Here is a 26,961-nt window from a genome sequence, read left to right as displayed (position 1 = left end):
TTGACTTTCTCCACATTTTGTTACGTTACAGCCTTATTCTCAAACGGATTAAATAAAACATCCTCAATCTACACACAATACCCCATAATGACAAAGTGAAAACCGGTTTAGATTGTTTTGCAAATTTACAAATTCTTGAAAACAGAAATATCTTATTTACATAAGTATTCAGACCTTTTGCTATGAGACTCGACATTGCGTTCAAGTCCATCCTGTTTCCATTGATCATCCTTGAGATGTTTCTACAACTTCATTGGAGTCCACCTGTGGTAAATTAAATTGTTTGGACAGGATTTGGAAAGCCACACACCCGTCTACAAGTCCCACAGTTGACAGTGTATGTCAGAGCAAAAACCAAGCCATGAGGTCTGTCCGTAGAGCTCGGAGACGGGATTGTGTCGAGGCACAGATCTGGGGAAGGGTGCCAACACATGTCTTAATTAATAAAGGTCTCCAAGAACACAGGGGCCTCCATCATTCTTAAATGGAAGAAGTTTGGAACCACCAAGAGCAATCGGGGAGAAGGGCCTTGGACAGAGGTGACCAAGAACCCGATGGTTACTCTAACAGAGCTCCAGAGTTCCTCTGTGGAGATGGGAGAACCTTCCAGAAGGACAGTCATATCTGCAGCACTCCACCAATAAGGCCTTTATGGTAGAGTGGCCAGACGGAAGCCACTCCTCAGTAAGCTTGGAGTTTTCCAAAAGACCCCTAAAGGACTCAGACCATGAGAAACAAGATTCTTTGGTCGGATGAGACCAAGATTGAACTCTTTGCCAAGCGTCACGTCTGCAGGAAACCTGGCACCATCCCTACGGTGAAGCATGGTGGTGGCAGCATCATACTGTGGGGATGTTTTTCAGCTGCAGGGACTGGAAGACTAGTCCGGATCGAGGCAAAGATCAACGGAGGAAAGTATAGAAAGATATTTGCTGAAAACCTGCTCCAGAGCGCTCAGAACCTCAGACTGGGGTGAAGGTTCACCTTCCAACAGGACAACGACCCAAAGCACACAGCCAAGACAACGCAGGAGTGGCTTCGGGACAAGTCTCTGAATGTCCTTGAGTGGACCAGCCAGAGCCCTGACTTGAACCCGATCGAACATCTCTGGAGAGACCTGAAAATATCTGTGCAGTGACGCTCCCCATCCAACCTGACAGAACTTGAGAGGATCTGCAGAGAAGAATGGGAGAAACTCCCCAAATACAGGTGTGCCAAGCTTGTAGCGTCATACCCAAGAAGACTCGAGGCTGTAATCGCTGCCAAAGGTGCTTCAACAAAGTACTGAGAAAATGGTCTGAAAACTTATGTCAATGTGATCTTTCAGTGTTTCATTTTTTTGAATGTGCAAAATGTTTTGCTTTGTCGTTATGGGATATTGTGTATAGATTGATGGGGGGGGGGACGATTTTAACCATTTTAGAATAAGGCTGTAACGTAAAAAGGAATAAGGTCAAGGGGTCTGAATACTTCCTGAAGGCACTGTATATCAGAGGTGCTGTGCAGCATCATTTATATACTCCAGTTGAGTTTTGTATGGATATGAAATTACTATAGAATATGTATTGATGTGTTTGAGCAGATTAAATTGATGTGGCTGATTTGACAGGTCACCTTTCTTAATGTTGTGGTGTCGTCTTGCTCTCTCATGCGTGTGCCACACACACACACACACACACTTCTCAGTTTCCATGATCTTTAATAAAAGGCACATGTACAGCCATAGTGAGATGAGTCAGTGAGTCTATTGGCATAGAGACGAAAAAGCATTAAAACACAGAAATACAAGACCTAGATAGGCCCGGGGGAGTCAGATCTATAGAAATACTCAACCTAAATAGGCCAGGAGGAGAGACAGAGCCATCACAGTAGATTCTACTTTTTAGTAACATCGTCATCTCAGCATCATTCAAGTAACTCTAAACACTCTAAACACGTCACCATAGTAACGCACCAGACCCCCCCGCCCCCACACACACACAAATTACCAGTTCCCAAAGTCAAAAGGTCCCATCCAGGATTCTCCCCATTTAAAACCAGAGTCATGAGCTAGGTCTAGACAATCAGATCATGAGTTAACCGGCGACAGTAGACACCAGCATAGCGGATGTTTTGGCGGTGGGACTTCAGTTTGAGCCACAAAAAAAAAATTATCGCTGAGCAGCTGTTCTTGCGATCATCGCCAGGAAACCACACCTGCCCCACTCGCTGCAGAAGTTCACGACGACAACGTGTAGGCTATATGGAAATATTTATACTCAAATTGAAAAAAAATCATTCAACTAAATGAGGATTTCATTCATCCCTAAATCAAAGTGTAGGCTACATCTCACATTCCAGTGTTGGACATGTAAACAAGGCTGCATGGGATTTCTGTTAATGTGACTCCGTGCAGCCAATGGGAATGCCCGGCTTTACTTGTGGATTTGACCGCCAAAACAACCACTCTGCAGATGTTGGCTAAAGCGGATCTGATGGAATCGAGCCCTTAGTCCTGTGAAACAGGGTTGACCCGGTGGACCGTTCAGGTTCTCTTTTCCATCTTCCGGAGGGGAACCACCCTACTACAAGGGAACCTCCCTACTACAGGGGAACCGCCCTACTACTGGGGAACCGCCCTACTACTGGGGAACCGCCCTACTACAGGGGAACCTCCCCAAGATAATGCCCTGGGCTTTAGCTTAGAGGACTAACGCGGTCTTGTGGCACGCAGACAAACTGGATTCAAACCCAGTCTGTCACACTAGCTGGGGTTCCCTTCAGCTCCGTTTCAGGGTTCTGGGTTCTCCGGTTCTAGCACGGCCCAACCAGAGAAGAAGGAGGAGTCCACACAAACATACATACACAGATGTTGGTTTCTGAGCAGGCCTAAGAGGTCTGTTGATTGTGTGTGTGTGTGTGTGTGTGTGTGTGTGTGTGTGTGTGTGTGTGTGTGTGTGTGTGTGTGTGTTTGGCCATGCAAGTATCTGTTTATAGGGATGTGATCACTAGGGCCCTAAATGCATCTGTCAAAAAACAAACGCACGCCAGCAACACCGTGCACACGCACGCGAGCAACACCGTGCACACGCACGCGAGCAACACCGTGCACACGCACGCGAGCAACACCGTGCACACGCACGCGAGCAACACCGTGCACACGCACGTGAGCAACACCGTGCACACACACGCGAGCAACACTGTGCACACACACGCGAGCGCACAGCCACACTAATACCAAACTAAAAAAAAAGGCTAAGTTCAAAGGAATTTAAATATTCAGGGTTAAAAATAAAATTTAAAAAAAGGAGGTATAAGTTAACTTTTGAGGTTAAATATATAAATCACAACTCATTTTTGAAGGACTAACTAAAAGGAGCATGCAAAACACTGCCATCTTGGCTCTGCTCTGGGTTGGTCTCCGAACCAAGTGGACGGCTGTCCTAATCAAACAGACTAGGAGCAGGTCAGAGTGTGTGTATACAAGTAACCCACCCTTCCATTCTATAGGACAGACTAGCTGAGTGGTCAACAGAGTTCAAAAGCTCACATTCACATCTTTGGAACACATACGCACACACATTTACTCAGAGTATCATACCACACACACACACACACACACACACACACACACACTCTCGTATGGTTCATCCTGCTTTGGTGGGTATGAGCTACCTTTGGCTCTGGGGTCAAAGGGTGAAAGGTCAGACCGACTCAACTGCACGGGTACACCATCCTGTCTCCATAGCGACAACCCCCTCTCCCCTAACACCCCCATAGTAACAACATCCTCAGTCCATACAGATGAATTCCCCTAGCAACACCATCCGGTCTCCAAAGCAACACTAAAAGCAGCACCTGAAATGGTGGGGTTCCCTAACTCTCTCAATATGTGGTCTAGTGGGCTGTGTGTGTGTGTAAAGAGGTATCAGTGGTGTCTCACTTTAAACTCAAACTTCTCTCTCCCTCACGTCCTCTACACGTCTCTCTCGGTCCTCTCCCTCCTCCTCCTCCTCGTCTTGTCTATTTCTGGATCTGGAAGATGAAGAGTCGTAGGTTGATGTTCTTGGCGGCCAGTAGTTTGTTACACTCCACAGAGTCGGTGATGGGCAGGGGGACGTAGTCTGTCTCGTTGGTGTCGTTGCTGAACGCGTGATGGTGGATCACAGGCTTGATCCTCACGTCGTCGTACGGTCCTTTCAACAGCAGGAAGGAACACTCTATAGCTGAGTTCACCTAGAAGGAAGAGGGTGAACGTTAGAGAGGGAGCGAGAGCGAGTCGAGAGCGAGCGTGTGTGTGTGTGTGTACCTTGCTCTTGAGGATGAGTTGGAAGGAGAGGGTGCGTTTGCAGGAGAGGTTAGGGTTGCGTTCAGAGTCGTTGACCCTGGCCTTCAGTACCCAGGTCTGGTTCAACACGGTGAAACGAGGACTCTCATAGTACAGACGGGTGATGAAGTCATCTGTCCGGTACGGCCTGAACTGGACCTCTGGACAGGGCAGAGAGAGGGGGAAAGACTCATGTTTTCTGTGTGTGTGACTGGTCCTTTCAGCCAGATTTAAATGATTGTCCTGGAAGTCAGATACTCAAATCAAATCAAATGTTATTTGTCACATACACATGGTTAGCAGATGTTAATGCGAGTGTAGCGAAATGCTTGTGCTTCTAGTTCCGACAATGCAGTAATAACCAACGAGTAAACTAACCTAACAATTCCAAAACTACTACCTTATACACACACACAAGTGTAAAGGGATAAAGAATATGTACATAAAGATATATGAATGAGTGATGGTACAGAGCGGCATAGGCAAGACGCAGTAGATGGTATCGAGTACAGTATATACATATGAGATGAGTAATGTAGGGTATGTAAACAAAGTGGCATAGTTTAAAGTGGCTAGTGATACATGTATTACATAAAGATGCAGTAGATGATATAGAGTACAGTATATACATATACATATGAGATGGGTAATGTAGGGGATGTAAACATTATATTAAGTGGCATTGTTTAAAGTGGCTAGTGATACATTTTTTATCAATTCCCATTATTAAAGTGGCTGGAGTTGAGTCAGTATGTTGGCAGCAGCCACTCAATGTTAGTGGTGGCTGTTTAACAGTCTGATGGCCTTGAGATAGAAGCTGTTTTTCAGTCTCTCGGTCCCTGCTTTGATGCATCTGTACTGACCTCGCCTTCTGGATGATAGCGGGGTGAACAGGCAGTGGCTCGGGTGGTTGTTGTCCTTGATGATCTTTATGGCCTTCCTGTGACATCGGGTGGTGTAGGTGTCCTGGAGGGCAGGTAGTTTGCCCCCGGTGATGCGTTGTGCAGACCTCACTACCCTCTGGAGAGCCTTACGGTTGTGGGCGGAGCAGTTGCCGTACCAGGCGGTGATACAGCCCGACAGGATGCTCTCGATTGTGCATCTGTAGAAGTTTGTGAGTGCTTTTGGTGACAAGCCGAATTTCTTCAGCCTCCTGAGGTTGAAAAGGCGCTGCTGCGCCTTCTTCACCACGCTGTCTGTGTGGGTGGACCAATTCAGTTTGTCCGTGATGTGTATGCCGAGGAACTTAAAACTTACTACCCTCTCCACTACTGTCCCGTCGATGTGGATAGGGGGGTGCTCCCTCTGCTGTTTCCTGAAGTCCACGATCATCTCCTTTGTTTTGTTGACGTTGAGTGTGAGGTTATTTTCCTGACACCACACTCAAAGGGCCCTCACCTCCTCCCTGTAGGCCGTCTCGTCATTGTTGGTAATCAAGCCTACCACTGTAGTGTCGTCTGCAAACTTGATGATTGAGTTGGAGGCGTGCATGGCCACGCAATCATGGGTGAATAGCGAGTACAGGAGAGGGCTCAGAACACACCCTTGTGGGGTCCCAGTGTTGAGGATCAGCGGGGTGGAGATGTTAGCTACCCTCACCACCTGGGGGCGGCCCGTCAGGAAGTCCAGGACCCAGTTGCACAGGGCGGGGTGGGGACGATACCCAAGGTCTCGAGCTTGATGACGAGTTTGGAGGTTACTATGGTGTTAAATGCTGAGCTGTAGTCGATGAACAGCATTCTCACATAGGTATTCCTCTTGTCCAGATGGGTTAGGTCAGTGTGCAGTGTGATTGCGTCGTCTGTGGACCTTTTGGGGCGGTAAGCAAATTGGAGTGGGTCTAGGGTGTCAGGTAGGGTGGAGGTGATATGGTCCTTGACTAGTCTCTCAAAGCACTTCATGATGACGGAAGTGAGTGCTACGGGGCGGTAGTCGTTTAGCTCAGTTACCTTAGCTTTCTTGGGAACAGGAACAATGGTGGCCCTCTTGAAGCATGTGGAAACATCAGACTGGGATAAGGATTGATTGAATATGTCCGTAAACACACCGGCCAGCTGGTCTGCTGATGCCGTCTGGGCCTGCAGCCTTGCGAGGGTTAAAACGTTTAAATGTTTTCCTCACGTCGGCTGCAGTGAAGGAGAGTCCGCAGGTTTGGTAGCGGGCCGTGTCAGTGGCACTGTATTGTCCTCAAAGCGAGCAAAAAAGTTTAGTCTGTCTGGAAGCAAGACATCCTGGACTCTACTTTGTCTCTATACTGACGCTTAGCTTGTTTGATTGCCTTGTGGAGGGAATAGCTACACTGTTTGTATTCGGTCATGTTTCCGGTCACCTTGCCCTGGTTAAAAGCAGTGGTTCGCGCTTTCAGTTTCGCGCGAATGCTGCCATCAATCCATGGTTTCTGGTTTGGGAATGTTTTAATCGTTGCTGTGGGTAGAACATCGTCAATTAACTTTCTAATAAACTTATTCACCGAATCAGCGTATTCGTCAATGTTGTTGTTGGACGCAATGCGGAACATATCCCAATCCACGTGTGTGTATGACAGTGTGTACTGTGGATTAGGGCTGTTTCGGTGACCGCATTACTGCCACACCGGCGGTCACGAGTCATGAAGGCAGTCAAATGTCACGTGGCCATTTAGTCACTGTAATTAGTCTTCTCCAAACTCTGATGCTGCTGATGGTCATCAGTAGCCGACCAAACTTGCTAACTGCCTGGTTCTCAGCACTCCCTCTAATCACTCTGACATCAATGCAAATGTATTCGAAAATCTAATCAAACACTTCATGAGAGCCCATGAGCTCATGTTGTGCAACATTTCTATAGGCTATGCTATTGTGTGAGAAAACAGAGTGATGGCCTCTATTAAAAAGAGGAGGATCCCATCAGCTTTCTATAGGCTAGGCCTACTATATTTCTCAACTTTCCTAATGTTAAGCACATTGCTTCTCTTTACAACAGGAGTATAGCCTACCTGACTGGCATGAAAATGAACCAGGGGAAAAGGGTTCTTCATTCGCTATTTAAGTGCATAGATGACATGTATTTTTTCCTGCTGTCCCTGTTTTGAGACAGGTGCATGATAATGGTCCATTCTAAATCAAAACAAATGTCACACATATATATTATTTAGTATATGTAAAGACAATATTAAATCAAGAATAGTGTGATGGGTGACAATATTAGCCTATCACTTCTGAATTATATATCATCACTTGTGAACAATGTCCAGCGTAAGAAACTGCTTTTTTTTCTCTCAAATTTTAGTAGTCTAACCCATAAAGCCTATATGTTTTGATAAGGTTTGTATCACAACTAAAGTGGCCAAATAACTTCTTAAAATGACGCACATTAATTCACTTTACAAGGGGTTTAGAGCCTAACTGGCTAATAAGCAGCACGTGAGTTTCTCAGGGAGAAATGGCACAACGCAGCACTCCGGGCCGAGGGCACAACGTAGCACTCCGGGCCGAGGGCACAACGGGACTGGCCGCAAAAGGCCTGGGTTTTTATTTAGGGTGCATTACGGCCAAAGGGGATGCCGCCGTGAAATTCGAGGCATTATCAAGTGCTTGTCAAATTGTGAATGAGAGACTGATGAAGTGTGTACAGTCTGTGCAGAAACAAAACAAAGCAGAGCTCCTGCCTTTCAAGCAACTTTTTTCATGAGTCACGTCATGCTGCCTTACAATGTATTAATAATCTAAACATATAGCCCAACGTTTATAGAACAAAGTCACATGAATCACTCTAAATTAAGCAGATAGGAGGACCTATTTCTTTGTTAACCACTCAACACAGAATAGCCGCATGTGCGCAATTCCTCAAATCGTAAGGAGAAAATGTTTATATTTTATTCAGCTCTTATTTTCAAATTGAATTCTTCATAATATAAAAATAATGCCACGGAATTCTTAGCAAATCTGGTCTGTTAAATGATCTAGTGTTGCCCACAGCCATATGACATAGCCAGATCAGGGCCTAACATAAGGACAACTCAAGAGTATTCTGTTCTTCTGAAATAGACTACATTTTCTTCATATCATGTTTCTTTAGACCTGTCTAAAATAAATAATGGATTTATTGTGGAAGTGTAGGCTGTTTTACTTGGATTCATTAGACTTTTTTAAAAATGTAGATGTTCCAAAAGGTGTGCGTCCGTGTGTGGAAGCTAGGAGATGCTAAATATGTTAATTAACGGTCCATTACCGTGAGACAGTTATTTGCTTGATAATCACCAGCTGATGAAATTCGGTGACCGCGACAGACCTGTGGAAGTCAGGTACTGCGTGTATCACAGCCTCCTCAATCACTTTTTATAGCCACCGTTTACAGGCCTCCTGAGCATACAGTGTTCCTTACTGAGCTCCCTGAACCTTGTAGTCAGGGCAGATAATATTAAAGTTTTTTTTAGTGACACAGACCCAATCCAACAAGGTTTTCAGAGCCATCATCGACTCGGTGGGTTGTGTCTAACATGTCCGCCAGACCAACGCATTGCCAGAGTCATACCCTGGATCTAGTTTAGTCTGGTGGATATAAACATTCTGGATCTAAATGTTTTTCCTCATAATTAGAAAATACCTGAGCCCAGATCAAGGCTCTGCATCGGTCCTCGTGCTTCTAGACTCCTCTTGACACCGGCGATCACCGCATTCTTTTGGAAAGATTGGAAACCCTAAAATTGGTCTGCACAGACAAGTTCTTACTTGGTTTAGAGTTTAACTGTCAGAAAGATATAATTTTGTCTCGGTGGATGGTTTATCCTCTGACAAATCAAATGTAAGTTCCGTTTTAGGTCCACTATTGTTTTCACTATATATTCTACATCCTGGTGATGTCATTCGGAAAGACAATATCAACTTTCACGGCTATACGTATGCAACACAGCTGTACATTTTGATGAAACATGGTGAAGCCCCAAAATTGCCCTCCCCGGAAGCCTGAGTTTCAGACATAAGGAAGTGGATGGCGGAAAATGCTTAACTTTTAAACTCTGACAAAAACAGAGATGCTAGTTCCCGGTCCCAAGAAAGAAAGATCTGCTGTTGGATCTGACAATTAATCTTGATGGATGGACAGTCGTCTGAAATAAAACTGAAGGACCTCAGTGTTACTCTGGACCGTGATCTCTCTTTGGACGAACATATCAAGAATATTTCAAGGATTAGCTCCCCCCATCGTCGGAACATTGCAAAAACACTAAACTTTTTGTAAAATAAAATTATGCAGAAAAGCAAATCCATGCTTTTGTCACTTCTAGATTGGACTACTGCGATGCTCTACTTTTCGGCTCCCCGGATAAAAGCATTAAATAAACCTCCGTTAGTGCTAGACACAGCTGCTAGAATCTCTACACAGCAGCTAGAATCTCTACACAGCTGCTAGAATCTCTACACAGCTGCTAGAATCTCTACACAGCTGCTAGAATCTCTACACAGCTGCTAGAATCTCTACACAGCTGCTAGAATCTCTACACAGCTGCTAGAATCTCTACACAGCTCCCAGAATCTCTACACAGCTGCTAGAATCTCTACACTGGCTTCCTGTTAAGGCTAGGTCACGGTAAAAAAAAATAAAACATATTTATAATTTTAAAAATGTAAAGGTTTTACTGCTAACCTACAAAGCATTACACGGGCTTGCTCCTACCCATCTCTCCGATTTGGTCCTGCCGTACATACCTACACATACGCTACGGTCACAAGACGCAGGCCTCGTTATTGTCCCTAGAATTTCTAAGCAAACAGCTGGAGGCAGGGCTTTCTCCTATAGAGCTCCATTTTTATGGAATGGTCTGAATACCCATGTGAGAGACGCAGACTCGTTCTCAACCTTTAAGTCTTAATTGAAGACTCATCTCTTCAGTCCGTCCTATGATTGAGTGTAGTCTGGCCCAGGGGTGCGAAGGTGAACGGCAAGGCACTGGAGCGACGAACCGCCCTTGCAGTCTCTGCCTGGCCGGCTCCCCTCTCTCCACTGGGATTCTCTGCCTCTAAACCCTATTACAGGGGCTCAGTCACTGGCTTACTGGGGCTCTTGCATGCCGTACCCATAAAAGGGGTGCGTCACATCATGCAAGGCTTTTCTCGCTATTCTAAACATGTGTGTTGAGTCACTGACATGATCTTCCTGTCCGGTCTTGCGGCCCGTTGGACTCATGCGGGGGAGGAGATCTTCGTGGGCTATACTCAGCCTCGTCTCAGGGTGGTAAGATGGTGGTCTGTTGGAATCCCTCTAGTCGTGTGGTGGCTGTGCTTTGGCAAAGTGGGTGGGGTTATATCCTGTCTGGTTGGCCCTGTCTGAGGTTATCGTTAGACCACCCGTCCGTCCGTCCATCTCAGCCTCCAGTGTCTATGCTGTAATAGTGTACAGTGCCTTGCGAAAGTATTCGGCCCCCTTGACACAATCATGAAGTGGAACGACATTTATTGGATATTTCAAACTTTTTTAACAAATCAAACTGAAAAATTGGGCGTGCAAAATTATTCAGCCCCTTTACTTTCAGTGCAGCAAACTCTCTCCAGAAGTTCAGTGAGGATCTCTGAATGATCCAATGTTGACCTAAATGACTAATGATGATAAATACAATCCACCTGTGTGTAATCAAGTCTCCGTATAAATGCACCTGCACTGTGATAGTCTCAGAGGTCCGTTAAAAGCGCAGAGAGCATCATGAAGAACAAGGAACACACCAGGCAGGTCCGAGATACTGTTGTGAAGAACTTTAAAGCCGGATTTGGATACAAAAAGATTTCCCAAGCTTTAAACATCCCAAGGAGCACACTGTGCAAGCGATAATATTGAAATGGAATGAGTATCAGACCACTGCAAATCTACCAAGACCTGGCCGTCCCTCTAAACTTTCAGCTCATACAAGGAGAAGACTGATCAGAGATGCAGCCAAGAGGCCCATGATCACTCTGGATGAACTGCAGAGATCTACAGCTGAGGTGGGAGACTCTGTCCATAGGACAACAATCAGTCGTATATTGCACAAATCTGGCCTTTATGGAAGAGTGGCAAGAAGAAAGCCATTTCTTAAAGATATCCATAAAAAGTGTGCCACAAGCCACCTGGGAGACACACCAAACATGTGGAAGAAGGTGCTCTGGTCAGATGAAACCAAAATGGAACTTTTTGGCAACAATGCAAAACGTTATGTTTGGCGTAAAAGCAACACAGCTCATCACCCTGAACAAACCATCCCCACTGTCAAACATGGTGGTGGCAGCATCATGGTTTGGGCCTGCTTTTCTTCAGCAGGGACAGGGAAGATGGTTAAAATTGATGGGAAGAGGGGCCTCCCGGGTGGCGCAGTGGTTAAGGGTGCTGTACTGCAGCGCCAGCTGTGCCATCAGAGTCCTGGGTTCGCGCCCAGGCTCTGTCGTAACCGGCCGCAACCGGGAGGTCCGTGGGGCGACGCACAATTGGCCTAGCGTCGCCCGGGTTAGGGAGGGCTTGGTCGGTAGGGGTGTACTTGTCTCATCGTGCACCAGCGACTCCTGTGGCGGGCTGGGCGCAGTGTACGCTAGCCAGGTGCATGGTGTTTCCTCCTGCTGGCTTCCGGGTTGGATGTGCGCTGTGTTAAAGAAGCAGCGGCTTGGTTGGTTGTGTATCGGAGGACGCATGACTTTCAACCTTCGTCTCTCCCGAGCCCGTACGGGAGTTGTAGCGATGAGACAAGATAGTAGCTACTACAACAATTGGATACTACGAAATTGGGGAGAAAAAGGGGTAAAATTTAAAATAAATAAATAAATAAATAAAACAAATTGATGGGAAGATGGATGGAGCCAAATACAGGACCATTCTGGAAGAAAACCTGATGGAGTCTGCAAAAGACCTGAGACTGGGACGGAGATTTGTCTTCCAACAAGACAATGATCCAAAACATAAAGCAAAATCTACAATGGAATGGTTCAAAAATAAACATATCCAGGTGTTAGAATGGCCAAGTCAAAGTCCAGACCTGAATCCAATCGAGAATCTGTGGAAAGAACTGAAAACTGCTGTTCACAAATGCTCTCCATCCAACCTCACTGAGCTTGAGCTGTTTTGCAAGGAGGAATGGGAAAAAATGTCAGTCTCTCGATGTGCAAAACTGATAGAGACATACCCCAAGCGACTTACAGCTGTAATCGCAGCAAAAGGTGGCGCTACAAAGTATTAACTTAAGGGGGCTGAATAATTTTGCACGCCCAATTTTTCAGTTTTTGATTTGTTAAAAAAGTTTGAAATATCCAATAAATGTCGTTCCACTTCATGATTGTGTCCCACTTGTTGTTGATTCTTCACAAAAAAATACAGTTTTATATCTTTATGTTTGAAGCCTGAAATGTGGCAAAAGGTTGCAAAGTTCAAGGGGGCCGAATACTTTCGCAAGGCACTGTATGTGCCGGGGGGCTAGGGTCAGTCTGTCCTGTCTGGTGAAATTCTGGTGTCCTGTGGGAACTTAAGTACACTTCCTCTCATTCTCCCATCTCTCTCTCTCTTTTTAGGAGGACCTGAGCCCTAGGACCATGCCTCAGGACGTCCTGGCCTGATGCCTCGTGGTTGTCCCCAGCCCACCTGGTCATGCTGTTGCTCCAGTTTCAACTGTTTTGCCTGCAGCTATGGAACCCCTGACCTGTTCACTAGATGTGCTACCTTTTCTAGGACCTGCTGTTCTCGACCCCCCCTCTCTCTACTATACTTGCTGTTCTCGACCCCCCCCCTCTCTCTACTGTACCTGCTGTTCTCGACCCCCTCTCTCTACTGTACCTGCTGTTCTCGACCCCCTCTCTCTACTGTACCTGCTGTTCTCGACCCCTCTCTCTCTCTACTGTACCTGCTGTTCTCGACCCCCTCTCTCTCTCTCTACTGTACTTGCTGTTCTCAACCCCCTCTCTACTGTACTTGCTGTTCTCGACCCCCTCTTTCTACTGTACTTGCTGTTCTCGACCCCCTCTCTCTACTGTACTTGCTGTTCTCGACCCCCTCTCTCTCTACTGTACCTGCTGTTCTCGACCCCCTCTCTCTCTACTGTACCTGCTGTTCTCGACCCCCTCTCTCTCTCTACTGTACCTGTTGTTCTCGACCCCCTCTCTCTACTGTACCCGCTATTACCGACCCCCTCTCTCTACTATACTTGCTATTCTCGACCCCCTCTCTCTCTACTGTACCTGCTGTTCTCGACCCCCTCTCTCTCTACTGTACCTGCTGTTCTTGACCCCCTCTCTCTCTCTACTGTACCTGTTGTTCTCGACCCCCTCTCTCTACTGTACCCGCTATTACCGACCCCCTCTCTACTGTACCCGCTGTTCTCGACCCCCCCCTCTCTCTACTGTACCTGTTGTTCTCGACCCCCTCTCTCTCTCTACTGTACCCGCTATTACCGACCCCCTCTCTACTGTACCTGCTGTTCTCGACCCTCTCTCTCTACTGTACCCGCTGTTCTCGACCCCCTCTCTCTACTGTACCCGCTGTTCTCGAACCCCTCTCTCTCTACTGTACCTGCTGTCTTGACCTCTGATTTCTCAGCTATGAAAAGCCAACTGATATTTACTCCACAGGTGCCCACCTGTTCCACCCTCTACAACCACTGTGATTGTTATTTGACCCTGCTGGTCATCTATGAACGTTTGAACATCTTGAAGAACAGTCTGGCCTTAATGGCCATGTACTGTTATAATCTCCACCCGGCACAACCATAAGAGGACTGGCCACTCCTCAGAGCTTGGTTCCTCTCTAGGTTTCATCCTAGGTTCCTGCCTTTCTAGGGAGTTTTCCTAGCCACTGTGCTTCTACATGTACATTGCTTGCTGTTTGGGGTTCTAGGCTGGGTTTCTGTACAGCACTTTGTGACATCTGCTGATGTAAAAAGGGCTTTATAAATACATGTAATTTGATTTGACAGTGTGGAAGTAAGGTACTGTGTGTGTGACAGTGTGTACCTAGCCTACCTGTGAAGCCTATCTTCTCGTAACAGAGCAGGGAGAATATAGAGTTGTAAAGGGTTAGTTCTCTGCTGTGGCTCTGGTCCATCTCCCCCAGGATGCCCATCAGCTCTGTGCCAGTCTTGGTGGGATGGCAGCACTCCTCCTCGTGGGCCGGTAGCTCGTGGAACGGTCCCTTCCATGGGCAGCCAATCCGCTTATACTTACACTGCGTCACCCTGGCAACACATCAGGAAGTGGGAGTTTAGGGCCATTCATGGGAGTGCATCGTTTAAAGCCATCACCCTACAGATCTGCAAACACGGAGGGGTTAGGGCCAAGGGGGAGGGGTAAGAAGTGATTTGGGACCGGCTGTATAATTTCTGCTGGTTCTGTCATTGACCCTATTGCAGGTGTTGTCTGATAGGGTGTGTTATTGCTGAGCGATTAACTAAAATATTTGTTATTTTTCGTTTTTTTATTTTAATTACCCCTTTTTCGTGGTATCCAATTGTTTTACTAGCTACTATCTTGTCTCATCGCTACAACTCCCGTACAGGCTCGGGAGAGACGAAGGTTGAAAGTCATGCGTCCTCCGATACACAACCCAACCAAGCCGTACTGCTTCTTAACACAGCGCGCATCCAACCTGGAAGCCAGCCGCACCAATGTATCGGAGGAAACACCGTGCACCTGGCAACCTTGGTTAGCGCGCACTGCGCCCGGCCCGCCACAGGAGTCTCTGGTGCGCGATGAGACAAGGATATCCCTACCGGCCAAACCCTCCCTAACCCGGACGACGCTAGGCCCACGGACCTCCCGGTCGCGGCCGGTTACGACAGAGCCTGGGCGCGAACCCAGGGACTCTGATGGCACAGCTGGCGCTGCAGTACAGCGCCCTTAACCACTGCGCCACCCGACCAAACCACCCGGGAGGCCCTATTTTTTTTAACAAGTAATTAAATTATTTTAATTTCTCATTTTTTTTCCTGTGAGCTCAATGCACACATTGCACAGTTTCTCTAGAGATAAATCAGATCCAGCCTGAACTGTGAGCTGTAGCAGGAAGTTGTAGTTTCCAATATTATACATAGTTTAACAAAGAAGACGTGGTAACTAAAACTACAATGACCATAATCCATTGAGCAACTATTTGTCCGGTGTGTGTGTTTCTTTTACACCTGCTACGGAATAGACAGAAGACTGTGCAATCGAGAGCAGCTGTTGCTTCACCGGGTATCTCTACCTGAAAATACATGATCTAAGTGATTGATCGTTGGTATTCAGCAGTCATAAAAGTGTGCCTTATTTACTTTGAATAACTACTAAAATATTGATATTGTCAGACAGCAGCTCGTAATATGAATAAATTATCGCTAATAAGCAGTAATGGGCAGTCACTACCATCATGGGAACTCTTATTAATTGTTATATTCTGTGTTGTTACAGAATTCAACCCACATAATTCATTTAATGTTTAAAATAAATTATAGAACCAAAACGACCTCAAAACACTAATCGCTCAGCACTAGTGTTAGTGTTAGTGTTTGTGTGTGTGTGTACCAATGAGGTGTGTACCTGTCTTGACACTCCTCTTTCTGGTGCCTCTCTAGGCTGGAGCGAGGGAACTGTTTGAGACAGAAGGGACAGTCTGTGGGCAGCTCACTCACAGCCTTCTCTACAGCCAGGTTCCTACAACACAGAGACTTGGTGATCTCACACCTGGGGGGGGGGGGGGGGGAGTGGAGAGAGAAAGAAGGGGCACACTCAATCAACCAATTATATACTGAACAAAAAATATATAAAAACACACCATGCAACAATTTAAAAGATTTTACATTTATCAATTACTCACTCAGTCAATTCAAGTGCATCTGTTAACTGTGTGTGCGTGTACAGACCTGCAGTTAGGACACGTGGCCTGCTCCTCTTTCAGACGAGAGTCAGCCAGCAGGTGGATGAAACAACCAGCACACATCAGGTGACCGTTGGTGCACTGTAGAGCAGAGAGGAACGGGTTAATGTAGGTGTGTTTGGTGTGTCCGTACTGTTGACATGGGTCTTTAGAAATCAGTGTTAATATGCTCATTTGCTTTGGGGTGGGGAGAGCATCTCGTGGTTATTTGAGGGCATGCTACGCAGTATCACAACACAGTAAACTGGGTAAGAGAGGAGAGCAGTTCACTCTGTGTAAGGTGATATCTTGGGGCTTTCCTATTTCCTAGGGGGGTTAGCCTGGGATAATCAATGTGCAGAACAGACATCTGCAGGTGTTCATGTCTTGTTGGCAAATCTGAATAGAAATGGCTCAGGTGCCATTTTGAACACCTACATCCTGAGGATTTATAGATAATCTCTTTTGCAGCGCTGAGTACTGTCTACCGGTATTATTTATTGGTCATAATTTCTCTGTACAGCGCTGAGCACTGGCTAACCCTTCTGAACACGGTACCTACTGAGCTAGCGGCTAGCCTGCGTCCCTGGGCCCAACATCCTCTCTTCACCCATCTAGCTAACGTTACAGCCCACGACAGGTGCTGATCAGTAGGCTTACATATTTTCCTCAACCCCTACTTCATGCCTGACATTCCTAACCTGTGAAGCTAAATAGACATGTTATTTGGGTCTATTTAATACGAAGTTAGTTAGCTCGCTGGCTAATATTGACAGGTGGGACAGAGTTGGTAGGCCAGGACAGGTGTTTGACAGCATTTACCTGATAAACGGAGGCTTTGGGCAGATCTAAACACACCGTGCAGCACAGCACTGAATACAGCCTCTCTTCCAGCTTTCCCGACTCTCCCTCCGGCAATCTCATCCGCTTCTTGGGCGGCGGCTCGTCCGGGTCCGAATCGGGCCCGAGTCCCTCTCCTCTTCGGAAGCCCACCTCCTCTTGCATTGACGGCCCACCGACCACTGTATCCAGAGCTGCCCCCACCGCACCAACCCCCAGGCCGCCTGAGGAGCCTGGAGCCGCCGCGACGCCCACCTCACCACGCTCTTCCATCGAGGACATGGTGGGTGGTGGTGGTGTTTGTCAGGCGTAATCTAGCGACCTGTTAGCTAGCTGGCAGATTTAGCGACCCCAGGCTCGGCAAGGGAAAGCCAGGACAGCTGGAATGGACGTTAGCTAGTGAGTTAGCTAGTTAGCTAGCTAGATAGTAAGCAATGTTGCGCAATACGCGTTGAATTTAACAAACCGGACGTTTTAGTAATTTTCCAAAATAGTTTTTTTTTTTTTTATGGTCGTTTTCGTATAGAAATGTAGCGCTGTTGACTGGCAGTTTTAACGAATATATTCAGCTAGCTACATGCTATAGCTAACAAGCTCACAAAAACACTCCGGTCCTCGCCCTCGTCTAGCTAGAACAAAACAACCCGTCAGAGATGTTTTTGTGTTGTCAAGTCGCAGTTATTTGCCGTGACAGCGCATGAGCGGCCGTTCATAACGGCCCGGTTCGGCTGGTCGGTAAACGGGTTTTTTTCTCTCCCCCCCCTGTTGCCAGCTCGCTATCCACTGGACCTCCGGGACGTGTCAGTTTTGGAGAAAAAAATCAGAGAGATGTTCAGACAGGTCGCTAGGATTTGCCTAGTTGAACTACACAGACATCTTTGTTTTTCTCCTGTCCGGACCCTCCCCTCCTCCTCCTCTCCCCGACTTCACTACACCCTAGCTCGGCTGCACCTTCCAATCCTAACCGGTGTTACTCAGCTATGGTCACAAAAACAGCAAATCCCGAGTTTCGTTGCTTGATAAACTGTCAATATTTTTGCCAGCTGCTGTTATGGCCTCCCTTGACAGTCCTTGAGCTGCGTCGCAGATTGGCTAACACTGGAATGTTTTTTTTGTGTTATTTTTTGTAGCAGATGACTTGGGGGGGGGGTATTTAAACAGTGGGTGCGCATGCGCGGTTGCGGTCTGCAGGGTGCGTGTGGGGGACCGGGTAGAATTTTGGACTTGAAAGGTGACCAGAACCCGATATGCGACAAAATGGAGCACCACACCTGAAGGGCATCACCTGCCTAGACACGGCTAGACATAATCTGACACATCATGCTACCTGAAACCCTGGTTGCCCCTGCACAATTGATAGCCAACTAAATGTAGCAACAATAGGCCTATATATCCATCATTTGTCAAATGATCTAATAGACTAACACATTGGGTGATAGCAGCAGAACCCAGGTGTTGTGATCTTGTTGATAATTATTATTACACTTTTTGGTCACTCAAAACATTGCCACAACTGTTTATCTTGTGTCTGACACAGAAGATAAACAGTCAAAAGGTGGTGTTAGAAGGGGGTAATGAGGAGACCTCTATACCAGGCGGTGTCAGAGGAAGGCCCAAAAATGGTCAAAGACTCCAGCCACCCAAGTCAGACATTTCTCTCTGCTACCACACAGCAACCGATGAACCAAGTCTGGATTCAACAAGACAGTGAACAGCTTCTATCCCCAAGCCAGAAGACTGCTAAATAGTTAGTTATAAGTGCATATCTACCTCAATTACCTCGTACCCCTGCATATTGACTCAGTACTCGTACCCTTGCATATCGACTCAGTACTCGTAACCCTGCATATCGACTCAGTACTCGTACCCCTGCATATCGACTCAGTACTCGTACCCCTGCATATTGACTCAGTACTCGTACCCCTGCATATTGACTCAGTACTCGTACCCCTGCATATCGACTCAGTACTCGTACCCCTGCATATCGACTCAGTACTCATACCCCTCATATCGACTCAGTACTCGTACCCCTGCATATCGACTCAGTACTCGTACCCCTGCATATCGACTCAGTACTCGTACCCCTGCATATCGACTCAGTACTCGTACCCCTGCATATCGACTCAGTACTCGTACCCCGTGTATATAGTAATCGTTACTCGTTGTGTATTTATTATTACTTTTATTATTACAAGTTTTACTTTTCTGTTATTCTCTATTTTCTTTTTCTCTGCGTTGTTGAGAACATAAGTAAGCATTTCCCTGTTAGTAAGTAAGCATTTCCCTGTTAGTAAGTAAGCATTTCCCTGTTAGTAAGTAAGCATTTCCCTGTTAGTAAGTAAGCATTTCCCTGTTAGTAAGTAAGCATTTCCCTGTTAGTAAGTAAGCATTTCCCTGTTAGTTAGTAAGCATTTCCCTGTTAGTAAGTAAGCATTTCCCTGTTAGTAAGTAAGCATTTCCCTGTTAGTTAGTAAGCATTTCCCTGTTAGTAAGTAAGCATTTCCCTGTTAGTAAGTAAGCATTTCCCTGTTAGTTAGTAAGCATTTCCCTGTTAGTAAGTAAGCATTTCCCTGTTAGTAAGTAAGCATTTCCCTGTTAGTAAGTAAGCATTTCCCTGTTAGTTAGTAAGCATTTCCCTGTTAGTTAGTAAGCATTTCCCTGTTAGTAAGTAAGCATTTCCCTGTTAGTAAGTAAGCATTTCCATGTTAGTAAGTAAGCATTTCCCTGTTAGTTAGTAAGCATTTCCCTGTTAGTAAGTAAGCATTTCCCTGTTAGTTAGTAAGCATTTCCCTGTTAGTAAGTAAGCATTTCCCTGTTATTAAGTAAGCATTTCCCTGTTAGTAAGTAAGCATTTTCCTGTTAGTAAGTAAGCATTTCCCTGTTAGTAAGTAAGCATTTCCCTGTTAGTAAGTAAGCATTTCCCTGTTAGTAAGTAAGCATTTCCCTGTTAGTTAGTAAGCATTTCCCTGTTAGTAAGTAAGCATTTCCCTGTTAGTAAGTAAGCATTTCCCTGTTAGTAAGTAAGCATTTCCCTGTTAGTAAGTAAGCATTTCCCTGTTAGTAAGTAAGCATTTCCCTGTTAGTAAGTAAGCATTTCCCTGTTAGTAAGTAAGCATTTCCCTGTTAGTAAGTAAGCATTTCCCTGTTAGTAAGTAAGCATTTCTCTGTTAGTAAGTAAGCATTTCCCTGTTAGTAAGTAAGCATTTCCCGGTTAGTAAGTAAGCATTTCCCTGTATATTGACTCAGTACTCGTACCCAGCGTATGTGCCCCTGCATATTGACTCAGTACTCGTACCCAACGTATGTGCCCCTGCATATCGACTCAGTACTCGTACCCAACGTATGTGCCCCTGCATATTGACTCAGTACTCGTACCCAGCGTATGTGCCCCTGTATATTGACTCAGTACTCGTACCCAGCGTATGTACCCCTGCATATCGACTCAGTACTCGTACCCAGCGTATGTACCCCTGCATATCGACTCAGTACTCGTACCCAGCGTATGTACCCCTGCATATCGACTCAGTACTCGTACCCAGCGTATGTGCCCCTGCATATTGACTCAGTACTTGTACCCAGCGTATGTACCCCTGCATATCGACTCAGTACTCGTACCCAGCGTATGTACCCCTGCATATCGACTCAGTACTCGTACCCAGCGTATGTACCCCTGCATATCGACTCAGTACTCGTACCCAGCGTATGTACCCCTGCATATCGACTCAGTACTCGTACCCAGCGTATGTACCCCTGCATATCGACTCAGTACTCGTACCCAGCGTATGTACCCCTGCATATCGACTCAGTACTCGTACCCAGCGTATGTACCCCTGCATATCGACTCAGTACTCGTACCCAGCGTATGTGCACTAAAAACAGGTCCCTTTCCTCTTTACACTCAGGAGGTGACCGGAAGTGAATCCACAAGTCACACTGTCACTGGTGACACCCATCATCATCCCCTACCTCTCACAATGAACCAAGCCAAAATCAACTTCACTTACTTCAAAAACATATTTAACAACTTAACCTAACTTAACTTAACTTACTTAACTTAGCCTGGCTACAGTTGAATCACCAAGACTGCATATCCAAGAACCGTCTTCGGGATTCGGTTGTGGCTTCCATTGACTGTTTATCATCAAGACATCACATGACTACATTCCCCACATTGGCCTAGTTAGTACCGTCATACTCAACTGGCGGCCCGCGGACCGGACCCGGACCCAGAACGTGGTCAATATGCCCCCCCTCCCTTTCGACCGCTTGTATCATATAAACACACATGAGACATGGCAGAATGCCTAGCATTACAGAAAATATGCCTTAAAACGTTTTTTTTTTTATCTCTGCCCCATGGCAAAATTTGTAGAAGCTTCAACATTTTCTCTCTGCCAACAAGAGGGGTGTGAACAGTTTAGGGTCGCATGGGTTGCGAGGTGGGGATTTTGTTCCTACGCTGATAAATTCCATCCAGACCTTTTGGGACATTTGTGTGACCAGACCTTCCCAAATAGTACTGGAGTGCCCCTGACCTAGCAGTTGTCGTTCCTCAGATACCACTACAGCTGCAAGCTCCCCTCATGTGCACCAGGTGGTGCAAATACCCTACAAATGCTATTGTTCTCAACTTAAATTAAAAGCACTGAACAAAAAATATAAACGCAACATACAACAATTTCAATGATTTTACTGAGTTACAGTTTATATAAAAGGAAATCAGTAAATTTAAATCAATTCACTAGGTCCTAAACTATGGATCTCACATAAACTGGGAATACAGATATGCATCTGTTGGTCACACAGGGAGGGAGGGGGAGGGAGAGAGAGGGAAAGAGAGAGAGAGGGCTGGAGGGGGAGGGAGAGAGGGAGAGAGAGAGAGGGGGAGGGAGAGAGGGAGGGAGGGAGAGAGAGAGAGGGAGGGGGAGAGAGGGAGGGAGAGAGAGAGCAACTGCTCCTCTGGGCGAAGGAGCAACGGCTCCTCTGGGCGAAGGAGCAACAGCTCCTCTGGCAGCTAAATATGTATTTGCTTACAATAGCCCGAGGGACACTGAATAATAACATCTGCATAGTAAATAGTAACTTACTCATTATTAGTATTATTGTTATTACTATTATTCGTATTATTGTTGTGATTATTATTCCAAAAGAGTAATGGTATGGGTAGTAGTAATGATGGTAGTAGTAGTAGTAATGATGGTTGTTTAACAATGGTGGTGGTAGTAGTAGTAGTAATGATGATGGTAGTAGTAGTAGTAATGATGGTTGTTTAACAATGGTGGTGGTAGTAGTAGTAGTAATGATGATGGTAGTAGTAGTAGTAATGATGGTGGTAGTAGTAGTAGTAATGATGGTGGTGGTGGTAGTTGTAGTAGTAGTAATGATGATGGTAGTAGTAGTAGTAATGATGGTGATGGTAGTTGTAGTAGTAGTAATGATGGTGATGGTAGGTGTAGTAGTAATGATGATGATGGTAGCTGTAGTAGTAGTAATGATGATGGTAGTTGTAGTAGTAGTAATGATGATGGTAGTTGTAGTAGTAGTAATGATGATGGTAGTTGTAGTAGTAGTAATGATGATGATGGTAGTAGTAGTAGTAGTAATGATGGTGATGGTAGTTGTAGTAGTAGTAATGATGGTGATGGTAGTTGTAGTAGTAGTAATGATGATGGTAGTTGTAGTAGTAGTAATGATGATGATGGTAGTAGTAGTAGTAGTAATGATGGTGATGGTAGTTTTAGTAGTAGTAATGATGATGGTAGTTGTAGTAGTAGTAATGATGATGGTAGTAGTAGTAATGATGATGGTAGTAGTAGTAATGATGATGGTAGTAGTAGTAGTAGTAATGATGGTGATGGTAGTTGTAGTAGTAGTAATGATGATGGTAGTAGTAGTAGTAATGATGATGATGGTAGTTGTAGTAGTAGTAATGATGATGATGGTAGTTGTAGTAGTAGTAATGATGATGGTAGCTGTAGTAGTAGTAATGATGGTGATGGTAGTTTTAGTAGTAGTAATGATGGTGATGGTAGTTGTAGTAGTAGTAATGATGATGGTAGCTGTAGTAGTAGTAATGATGATGGTAGTTGTAGTAGTAGTAATGATGATGATGGTAGTAGTAGTAATGATGGTGATGGTAGTTATAGTAGTAATGATGATGGTAGTAGTAGTAGTAATGATGGTTGTTTAACAATGGTGGTGGTAGTAGTAGTAGTAATGATGATGGTAGTAGTAGTAGTAATGATGGTGGTAGTAGTAGTAGTAATGATGGTGGTGGTGGTAGTTGTAGTAGTAGTAATGATGATGGTAGTAGTAGTAGTAATGATGGTGATGGTAGTTGTAGTAGTAGTAATGATGGTGATGGTAGGTGTAGTAGTAATGATGATGATGGTAGCTGTAGTAGTAGTAATGATGATGGTAGTTGTAGTAGTAGTAATGATGATGGTAGTTGTAGTAGTAGTAATGATGATGGTAGTTGTAGTAGTAGTAATGATGATGATGGTAGTAGTAGTAGTAGTAATGATGGTGATGGTAGTTTTAGTAGTAGTAATGATGATGGTAGTTGTAGTAGTAGTAATGATGATGGTAGTAGTAGTAATGATGATGGTAGTAGTAGTAATGATGATGGTAGTAGTAGTAGTAGTAATGATGGTGATGGTAGTTGTAGTAGTAGTAATGATGATGGTAGTTGTAGTAGTAGTAATGATGATGGTAGTTGTAGTAGTAGTAATGATGATGATGGTAGTAGTAGTAGTAGTAATGATGGTGATGGTAGTTTTAGTAGTAGTAATGATGATGGTAGTTGTAGTAGTAGTAATGATGATGGTAGTAGTAGTAATGATGATGGTAGTAGTAGTAATGATGATGGTAGTAGTAGTAGTAGTAATGATGGTGATGGTAGTTTTAGTAGTAGTAATGATGATGGTAGTTGTAGTAGTAGTAATGATGATGGTAGTAGTAGTAATGATGATGGTAGTAGTAGTAATGATGATGGTAGTAGTAGTAGTAGTAATGATGGTGATGGTAGTTGTAGTAGTAGTAATGATGATGGTAGTTGTAGTAGTAGTAATGATGATGGTAGTTGTAGTAGTAGTAATGATGATGATGGTAGTAGTAGTAGTAGTAATGATGGTGATGGTAGTTTTAGTAGTAGTAATGATGATGGTAGTTGTAGTAGTAGTAATGATGATGGTAGTAGTAGTAATGATGATGGTAGTAGTAGTAATGATGATGGTAGTAGTAGTAGTAGTAATGATGGTGATGGTAGTTGTAGTAGTAGTAATGATGATGGTAGTAGTAGTAGTAATGATGATGATGGTAGTTGTAGTAGTAGTAATGATGATGATGGTAGTTGTAGTAGTAGTAATGATGATGGTAGCTGTAGTAGTAGTAATGATGGTGATGGTAGTGTTAGTAGTAGTAATGATGGTGATGGTAGTTGTAGTAGTAGTAATGATGATGGTAGCTGTAGTAGTAGTAATGATGATGGTAGTTGTAGTAGTAGTAATGATGATGATGGTAGTAGTAGTAATGATGGTGATGGTAGTTGTAGTAGTAATGATGATGGTAGTAGTAGTAGTAATGATGATGATGGTAGTTGTAGTAGTAGTAATGATGATGATGGTAGTTGTAGTAGTAGTAATGATGATGGTAGCTGTAGTAGTAGTAATGATGATGGTAGTTGTAGTAGTAGTAATGATGATGATGGTAGTAGTAGTAGTAGTAATGATGGTGATGGTAGTTGTAGTAGTAGTAATGATGATGGTAGTTTTAGTAGTAGTAATGATGGTGATGGTAGGTGTAGTAGTAATGATGGTGATGGTAGGTGTAGTAGTAATGATGGTGATGGTAGGTGTAGTAGTAATGATGGTGATGGTAGGTGTAGTAGTAATGATGGTGGTAGTAGTAGTAGTAGTAATGATGATGGTAGTAGTAGTAGTAGTAATGATGGTGATGGTAGGTGTAGTAGTAATGATGGTGGTAGTAGTAGTAGTAGTAATGATGATGGTAGTAGTAGTAGTAGTAATGATGGTGGTAGTTGTAGTAGTAGTAATGATGATGGTAGTAGTAGTAGTAGTAATGATGATGGTAGTAGTAGTAGTAGTAATGATGGTGGTAGTTGTAGTAGTAGTAATGATGATGGTAGTAGTAGTACTGATGTAATGGTGAAGATGACAGTTTAGGTAGTTAGTTGTATGTTAGTTATAGTTTCATTTTCTGTATTTATTATTTTATGTGTATTCTATTTATACTATTGACTGTTGATTGTCATTTTTTACATTTTTAAAATATTTGTTTGCATTATTATTTACTACAATTTTATATTATTATTCTTGATTATTTTATTACAATGTATGTTGTATACATTGTTGCTTTGGCAATAGTGACACAATGTTTTTCATGCCAATAAAACAGCTTGAATTTGAATTTGATAGGGAGACAGAGAGGAGGGCTGTTTAAGTGTGAGAGAGAGAGAGAGAGAGAGAGAGACAGAGAGAGAGAGAGAGAGAGAGAGAGAGACAGAGAGGAGGGCTGTTTATCTGAGAGAGGGAGAGATAGACAGGGGAGGGATGTTCATTTGAGAGAGATAGAGAGACAGAGAGGAGGGCTGTTTATCTGAGAGAGGGAGAGATAGAGAGACAGAGAGGAGGGATGTTCATTTGAGAGAGGGAGAGATAGAGAGACAGAGAGGAGGGATGTTTATCTGAGAGAGGGAGAGATAGAGAAACAGAGAGGAGGGTTTTTTATGTGAGAGAGGGAGAGATAGAGAGACAGAGAGGAGGGTTTTTTATGTGAGAGAGGGAGAGATAGAGACAGAGAGGAGGGCTGTTTATCTGAGAGAGGGAGAGACAGAGAGGAGGGATGTTCATTTGAGAGACGGAGAGATAGAGAGAGAGAGAGGAGGGCTGTTTATCTGAGAGAGGGAGAGATAGAGAGAAAGAGAGGAGGGATGTTCATTTGAGAGAGGGAGAGATAGAGAGACAGAGAGGAGGGCTGTTTATCTGAGAGAGTGAAAGATAGAGAGAAAGAGAGGAGGGCTGTTTATCTGAGAGAGGGAGAGATAGAGAGACAGAGAGGAGGGATGTTCATTTGAGAGAGGGGATGAAAAAGAGAGATAAAGAGAAGCGAGCTGTGTTTGAAAGAGGGAGGGAAAAGAGTGGGAGGGAAAAGAGAGGGAGGGAGGGCTGTTTTGAGCTGTTTTTGCCTGAAAAGGGAGGAGGGAGGAGGAAGAGGAGGGAGAGAACTGAGCTGTCTGATCTGCACTGGTCTCTGCGATAGAGAGGAGAGAGGAAGGAGGAGACGAGAGGATAGGATAGCGAGATGAACAGAGATAAAGGAATACTGGACTAACCCATGAGGTATGGCTGTCATGGGTTGTGTTATTTATAGCTATGATAGAGGTGTGTGTGTGTGCGCTTGTGTGTGTGTGAACGATCTGTGTATTATGTTTTTTGTGCGCATGTGCATACATATGTGTATGTGTGTGTGTGTGTGTGTGTGTGTGTGTGTGTGACTGCAGTGACACTGTGTTTGCTGATGGTGCCATGTATGATGGGTGGAATATGATTGTTAGATTATTAATTTTGTAATGATAGTGCAGCATTGTCAGAGTGTGTTTGTATGTGTGTGTCTGTGTGTGTGTGTGTGTGTGTGTGTGTGTGTGTGTGTGTGTGTATGTGTGTTTGTGAGTGTGTGTTTGTGTGTGTGTCTGTTTGTGTTTGTGTGTGTGTTTGTGTCTGTGTGTGTGTCTGTTTGTGTTTGTGTCTGTGTGTGTGTGTGTGTTTGTGTCTGTGTGTGTGTTTGTGAGTGTGTTTGTGTGTGTTTCTGTGTGTGTGTTTGTGAGTGTGTGTTTGTGTGTGTGTTTGTGTCTGTGTGTGTGTTTGTGATTGTGTGTGTGTGTGTGTCTGTTTGTGTGTGTGTTTGTGAGTGTGTTTGTCTGTTTATCTGAATTTGTTTAGGTGTGTGTCTGCGCATGAGCCCAGCTCTCCAACCACGCCATGACA

The 26,961-nt window shown here is 44.7% G+C and overlaps 1 protein-coding gene and 1 long non-coding RNA gene across 3 annotated transcripts in view; one reads left to right on the top strand and one right to left on the bottom strand.

The window, feature by feature from the left end:
* Nucleotides 1-1,682: 1,682 nt before the first annotated feature.
* On the bottom strand, nucleotides 1,683-18,083 carry LOC139391985 (zinc finger TRAF-type-containing protein 1-like). 2 transcript variants are annotated; one of them, XM_071139598.1, is made up of 6 exons: nucleotides 16,940-18,083; nucleotides 16,125-16,219; nucleotides 15,802-15,945; nucleotides 14,251-14,462; nucleotides 4,289-4,467; nucleotides 1,683-4,215 (listed from the first exon to the last, which is right to left on the bottom strand). In XM_071139598.1, exons 1-6 carry the CDS (start codon nucleotides 17,237-17,239, stop codon nucleotides 4,003-4,005), a joined length of 1,143 nt encoding a protein of 380 aa, XP_070995699.1. In that variant the 5' UTR covers nucleotides 17,240-18,083; the 3' UTR covers nucleotides 1,683-4,002. The 2 variants fall into 2 exon arrangements, with proteins under 2 accessions (XP_070995699.1, XP_070995698.1); XM_071139597.1 differs by having other exon boundaries at nucleotides 14,242-14,462; nucleotides 16,940-18,055.
* An 8,112-nt stretch (nucleotides 18,084-26,195) lies between these two features.
* Nucleotides 26,196-26,961, top strand: part of LOC139391747 (uncharacterized) — a 114,109-nt gene continuing 113,343 nt past the window's right edge. The window contains exon 1 of the long non-coding RNA XR_011629607.1: nucleotides 26,196-26,316. This is a non-coding gene — a long non-coding RNA (uncharacterized lncRNA). The remainder of the gene's footprint in view (nucleotides 26,317-26,961) is intronic.

This window comes from Oncorhynchus clarkii, chromosome 32, assembly GCF_045791955.1.
Source record: "Oncorhynchus clarkii lewisi isolate Uvic-CL-2024 chromosome 32, UVic_Ocla_1.0, whole genome shotgun sequence".
Taxonomy (NCBI): domain Eukaryota; kingdom Metazoa; phylum Chordata; class Actinopteri; order Salmoniformes; family Salmonidae; genus Oncorhynchus; species Oncorhynchus clarkii.
The sequence above is the reverse complement of the archived record's forward strand: the minus strand, read 5'-3'. Positions and strand labels throughout refer to the sequence as shown.